At 45.2% G+C, this 6,224-nt stretch overlaps 2 protein-coding genes across 2 annotated transcripts; one reads left to right on the top strand and one right to left on the bottom strand.

Annotated features, from left to right (window-relative positions):
* Positions 1 to 2,571, top strand: LOC4351060 (uncharacterized). The gene is made up of 5 exons (XM_066305344.1): positions 1 to 388; positions 549 to 667; positions 1,563 to 1,726; positions 1,976 to 2,036; positions 2,197 to 2,571. The coding sequence occupies exons 1-5, from the start codon at positions 1 to 3 to the stop codon at positions 2,422 to 2,424; spliced, it is 960 nt and encodes a 319-aa protein (XP_066161441.1). The 3' UTR covers positions 2,425 to 2,571.
* Positions 2,572 to 3,592: 1,021 nt separating this feature from the next.
* Positions 3,593 to 6,224, bottom strand: LOC4351059 (WD repeat-containing protein VIP3). Its single transcript, XM_015761902.3, has 2 exons — positions 5,795 to 6,224; positions 3,593 to 4,433 (listed from the first exon to the last, which is right to left on the bottom strand). The coding sequence occupies exons 1-2, from the start codon at positions 6,140 to 6,142 to the stop codon at positions 3,810 to 3,812; spliced, it is 972 nt and encodes a 323-aa protein (XP_015617388.1). The 5' UTR covers positions 6,143 to 6,224; the 3' UTR covers positions 3,593 to 3,809.

The raw sequence follows: 6,224 nt of genomic DNA, 5'->3' as shown, positions 1-6,224 counted from the left end.
ATGGTCCAAAATCATCCAATCCAACGCCTCACATTACCCCACGTCTCCCCCTCCTTCCCTCCCCGCACCCATCTCCTCACGCCCGAGATCACGCCGCATCCCACCGCCCAGCGCCGCACCTCCTCTCCTCGTGCTCTCTCGCCCCCTCGCCGCCGTGCGCATCCCCCTCGCGTCCTCGCCCCCTCACCGCCCGGCGGCAATCGATGTGCTCCTCCTCCGCAGTCCGCACCACCATCGCGCCGCGCGCCCCTCCGTACCGCGAAAAATCGCCGCGCCTCCCCTCCATCGTTGCGCCTCTCCCACATCGCCGCGCCGGCGCCCACCATCGTCACCGCCGCCCATCGCTCTCCACCTTGCCTCCATTGCGGCTACGCCCTCCCTCTTTCAGGTAGCTGCCCCCGTCGATTCCCTCGCGATTCCCAACCCTAACCCCCGCCGCCCCTGCCGCTCAGGATCTCCACACCTCTCCTCCTCCTCCCAGTGCTGACGCTGTCCCCCCGCCTTTCCTCCTTCCGCCCACCTACTACCGATGCCGCCACCCCTCGCAGTGACTCCTCCCCGACCCCGACGCCGACGCCGACGCCGTATCCCCCGCCACCAACGCCACCGCCGTCGACGCCTACTCCTGTGGCAGTGTGGAGGACTGCTGCTTCCCTGTCTCCATCAGGTGTGTGCACGATTTGTGTTTGTTAAAATGCTTATGTCAAAAAGCTGTGGGTATAAAATGATATGCTGCAGATTATCTTTTCCTGTTATAGGTTGATCAATAATGGTTTCCCTAATTCAACTTTCATATTGCTGAATCTTTTGGTCTACATTGATAGCTGATCCATTGGGGGTGATTATACAAATGATTTCCGTTGGTAATGATTTTTCCCTACCTTGCAGACAGAGGAATACCGGACAGTTGTTTTTCTTTCTTTTCTTCTGTTAGGGTGGGTTCATTTCAGACATACCCAATTTGTTAGGTTGACCACGTCCCCATTTTGATCCGCGACGTCACAGACAATTCTCTTGTAATGTATATGTGCATTGTTTGTCAGAAACCTGTCGAACGGGAGGCACCATCATACTTGCTAGATCTTTCCTCTTAGAGCATGGACAGGGGACTATTATCTGCATAATCTAGACCACACAATAGAATATTTTAAGCAGATTTTTTTCATAAGTGCGAACCACTGCCTATGTTACTATACTATAGTTCCTTTCGAGAATTTGCACAAAGTCTATAGAAAATCATAATATAAGTGCGACCACGGACTTCCTGAAAGTTAGAAAAATCTTCTCAAGCATATAGTTTGATGTTCATTTCATAAAAATATCTTGATATGATTATATAAGTGAACAGGATCAAATTAGTTTGAATGTACAAGCTGATATGAAATGACCATCATCCCTCTATCTCCCACCCATTTTTTTCTTGAATTTTCTTGCGTTAACCATAGCTTCTCTTCTGGATTTGGAATTTTTTTCTCCGCCGCCTCTCCGACGACTGCCTGCCGCCGCCGCCTCAACCGACATCGCCGATCCGGTCTCCCGTCGTTGTCCCTCGGCCGCTGAAGTCTCCTCGGACTGTCTCAACCGGCATCACCGCCGTCCCTCCGCCACTCAAATCGTCACGCATCGCCGGTCTCCTCCGACAAACTGCTTTGGCGACCTCCTCCTCGGCCTCCGCCTCAACCGCCGCCTATACGGAGCCACGCCGCCGTTCCTCCGCCGCCGAAAGGTATCTTGAACCAAAACATTCAGATTGAAGCACCTCATGTGTTTTGTGATCTTGTCTTTGAGAATTCGAAAAGATAGGTTGGAACAACTGTACCTTTGTTTGGATTTGATTAGTTTTAAGATATTTTAAGCGAAATTTATATTTTTCTATAGCAACTGGTTGCAATTTTTCCTGTCACATATATATGTTTGGTCGACTTAAAATTCAGAATGATGCGGTGTCCTAACAATTTTCTACTTTCTATCTCAGGTTAAACTTTTTAATTGCATCTCAGACTTTTGCATGGTCTTCAACTGGCAATAATCTTCAGGTAATATCTATATTTCAGGTGACCAGACACCAGTACATACGCAAGGTGTAGACTTTTGTATAATTTGGCATATCGTAGACTTTGACGGGTTCTGAAACATATAGTCTTAATGCTGTGCTTTGTAAGGATATATAATAACAGGTGAATCTGCTCCTTGTAGACATTTTTTGAGGAGCTGAATACATTTCACGTGGGGCTTTCATCAGAAGATGCAGTAGAACGCTTGCAGCTGTCCGGTGCAAGCAGATTGGAGAAGTTTATCTGCCTTTTTCTGATCATTGTTTACCTACATTCCTGTTCTGAAATCCTCATATTTTTTACTTCCTTTTGGAATAGAACAAGAGCATCAAGTTCCTCAGCTTTATGTGGAATCCTTTGTCCTAAGTGATTTGGGCAGCAACAGTGATGGCATTGGTCTTAGCAAATGGTGGTGTAAGTGATCTGATTTGTGTTCTTTGGAATATAGGATGTAAACATCGATGATTGTTCAACAATGCTAAATTCATCCAAAGAAACCCATAATGGTTTTCTTCAATATCCGTTCATTCACTGGTTTTTTTCAGAGCCAAGGTCCTGAGTGGACAGATTTTCTGGGAATTGTTTGCCTCATGATTATCGATTCAACAATCAACTTCATTTAAGAAGTGTGCAAATTGATTATGATAGTATTCCAGAAATAGTGGTGCATACCTCATAAGCTTAATGGTGTTGATTAGGATAATATTCCAGGTAATTAACTGCTGATCGTTGATTTGCAAAATGAATAATGGTGTTGCTCCTCCTAATAATATTTGGGCCATGTGAACAAGATAAAATAGAAGGAAAATTCTATTTGGTGACATATGTATAGGAATAGCTATTTTTTTATGGTTTATAAGAAAAACGATAGTAGATAATGAACTATCTAAAATGAGATATAGATTAAACATTAGATGTTGATGGATGATTTGATTTTTTATGTCTATGCTTTGATTCTGAAGGCGTACATTAGGAATTACTTCCTTTGTATCCCACTATAAGACGTTTTGGGTTTTGAATACATTTATCTTTTTTAAGAAGGGCTTTGTATCCCCGCTAAGAGACGATTTATATATATCCAAATTCGTATGCATGTCAATGGATCTAGACGAGGGATAAATAAATCTCATAATGTTTCGAAACAATGAAACAGTTGCGATGTTATTTTTACTAGAATGGCTTTGTAATTAACCATATAATAACTCGTGTTTAATATTAAACCTTCTATTATGTATGTTTGAGAAAACATATATTGTATTCTTTTGATTGTTTAATTTGTATTACTGAATGCTACCGTAGCGTTACCACGGGCAAATTACTAGTTAGCAAAATTGCAACATCTTCCAGGAACAAGATTGAATCGTGTCGTGTGATGCTTCACTTTGAAAAACTGAAGCATTTCTATAGCGCATTTCTATGTTTACCTTCAGATATAAACACTGAGGCGTCTCAGAGTTAGGCAAGACACATATTCACATTATGGCTTATGAGGACTGTAAAAAAAGATTATAAATTCCAGTGACAAAAGCACTTAATCGGGCTAGAATTGAAGATATTTTTACTTCAAACTGACAACTTGAGATCACTTGCAAAAGAACAATAAGGAGCGAGTTTGCAACTCTGAGGCCAATACTGGAAATAAACGCACTCTACTTGCAACTCATGAGCTTAATTAGGATTGTACAACAGGTTTTTTTTTCCAATGCAAGTTGGAAACAGCTGACTACAATGAAGTTGCAGGTTGCAGTGTTAAAACTATGAGTAATCGTACAGGGTGATGCTCTTGTCATCTGACACGCTGGCAAGCCGGCCTGCGCGGACTCCTGTCCCACCCGGTGGTCGGAAGGCGACAGCCCAGACCTGATCATTGTGGTTGCTCATCGTCTGCACCGACGCCCTCGTGTTGATGTCCCAAAGCCGGACCGTGCGGTCACTGGAGCCTGTCGCTACCGCCATGCCGTCTGGGCTCACGTCGATGCTCAGCACCCAGCTCGCATGCCCTGACATGGCCCCAATGAGGCTCTTCTCCTTGGCGTCGTATATGTGGATGTGGCAATCGTCGGAGGCAGTGAAGAGCACGTGCGGGTCCACTGGAGAGAACACCATTGATCTCACTGGCATGTGATGGCCCTCAAGGTGGTGGAGGAACTTCATGCGAACTGCGTCATACACAGCGATGGTGCCATCCATGGAACCACAAGCTAAGAGCTTGCCATCAGGACTCCATGCAACTGAAAGGACAAACTTGCCGCTTCCTGTTTTATCAGGGCGAGCTCCCTCTGGACGCGGAACAGCAAGGCTGGTAATTGGCTTCCACTTCTCTGTGTCCCAGAGCTTCACTGATCCACTGCCACCACCAGCTGCAGCCAGAGCACTACCCTGTGAAGGAAAGCATTTGTGGGTGAGGTAATAATGTCAGTAGCTAGAACAAGTGAAGACCTTCAGTAAAGTGAGGCTACCATAAAAGGAGGTTAATTCCTGGTACTGCAGGTTTTAGAAAAATTAGTATATGCTGTCAACAAAGGTATATAGAGATAGCACAGTGGAAAACGCTGAATGCGTAACACGTCTCAACTGCAAGTGAGAAGACAAGCTTGAACAAGCATCTCCGATTCTCATTGAATTAGACATAATTGTATCAACACGTTTATGGAAGAAAATAAATAATGTCTTAAGGCCATAGGTCAATTCTAGCAAGGTTTAGTACATACCAAAATATCATTTAAGAAAAATAGTATGTTCTGGAAATTAGCAAGATGAATCACAACAAGGCAATATGAAAATGAATTGACCACAGATACGCTACTTTGACAAACCATTTCTGGCAGTGATTGCAATGGGCGTAGTGATGTTTAGTCATCTTGCACAGAAAGGTGGGTTACCCAAATAGATAATTATCTGGCATATTGTGAAAAACATGAATACAAATCAATTTTTAAAATACAAAGGAAGCATGAAAACAGGACCTATGCAAAACCTGTAACTATGATAAAAATATGTCCAATGAGTTTGGATACACAATTAATTGTCGCTTAATTTACTGAGTCTGAAAGAGAATCGAAAAGGTAGGATTCAACATTATTCTCAGAGTCTAAGCGACTATGCAGTAAATGTTGCACACACTTTGCCAGCAATGCATGAAACACCATACTTCACATGATGATCCTCTTCAAAGCGATTACTAAATTTGTTGCAGTGTTGAGATGAAGGAGCGCTATTCCACAAAAGTGAGGTACTGTGGTCAATGATAATAAGCAGTAACAACTGAATATACTGTCAGACTTGCCCACCGAATTTAACAACCAAACCTCAGTCATCAATTGCGTATTTGAACTGCTCGAAAATTGAAATGATCACTTTGCATATATTCCTTAACTTTGCGAAAACATTCTTTTAGATTCCTTTATTTTCTTTAAATCTAATAAAACTACCACAAAGTGCCAATCAAGGCCACACTTTTGTCATGAAGTTTCAGTTAAAATGATACTAAAATCTACTAAAACATCTGAGAAAAGATCACACATTACACTAGGTAAAAAAAACCACACTAGACATATTCCAAACTATACAAACCCATACAACAGATGGAAATGATGCTCGAATCAACTGTAATTACCACATTATCACACTGAAATCCCACGCCTCTCACATCTCCCCCACACAACGAATCTAGTCAAGCAACCTCAGAATGTGAATCGCAAAGCAAAGATGGTGGGGTGGGGGGTAGGATCATCACCTACCTTGGGGTGGAACTGGATGCCCCAGACCTCGGAGGGAGGGGCCTCGAGCGTGGCGACGGAGGAGCCCGAGTCCACATCGAAGACGCGGACGTAGCTGTCGAGGGAGACGGCGGCGGCGACGGCGCCCGCGGGGTGGGCGGCGAGCGACACCACCCCGAGCGCGTGGCCCCGCGAGGGGGAGGCGGCGGCGGAGGCGAGGTCGTCGGGGGCCCAGAGGCGGACGGTCTCGTCGAGGGCGCCCGTCAGGAGCAGCGCCGCGGGGCGGTGGTCCGCCGCGGGCACCCACGCCGCCGCCCAGATGGACTCCTCGTGGGCCCCGTCCACCGACTTGAGCCCCGCGAGCTTCATCTCTGCTGCTGCTCTGCTCGAGGAGGAAGACGAAGTCGAAGTCGAGGAAACCCTAGCGTTTGATCTGGTTGGGGAGGGGAGT

The sequence above is a fragment of the Oryza sativa genome, chromosome 11 (assembly GCF_034140825.1).
Source record: "Oryza sativa Japonica Group chromosome 11, ASM3414082v1".
Classification (NCBI taxonomy): domain Eukaryota; kingdom Viridiplantae; phylum Streptophyta; class Magnoliopsida; order Poales; family Poaceae; genus Oryza; species Oryza sativa.
The sequence above is the reverse complement of the archived record's forward strand: the minus strand, read 5'-3'. Positions and strand labels throughout refer to the sequence as shown.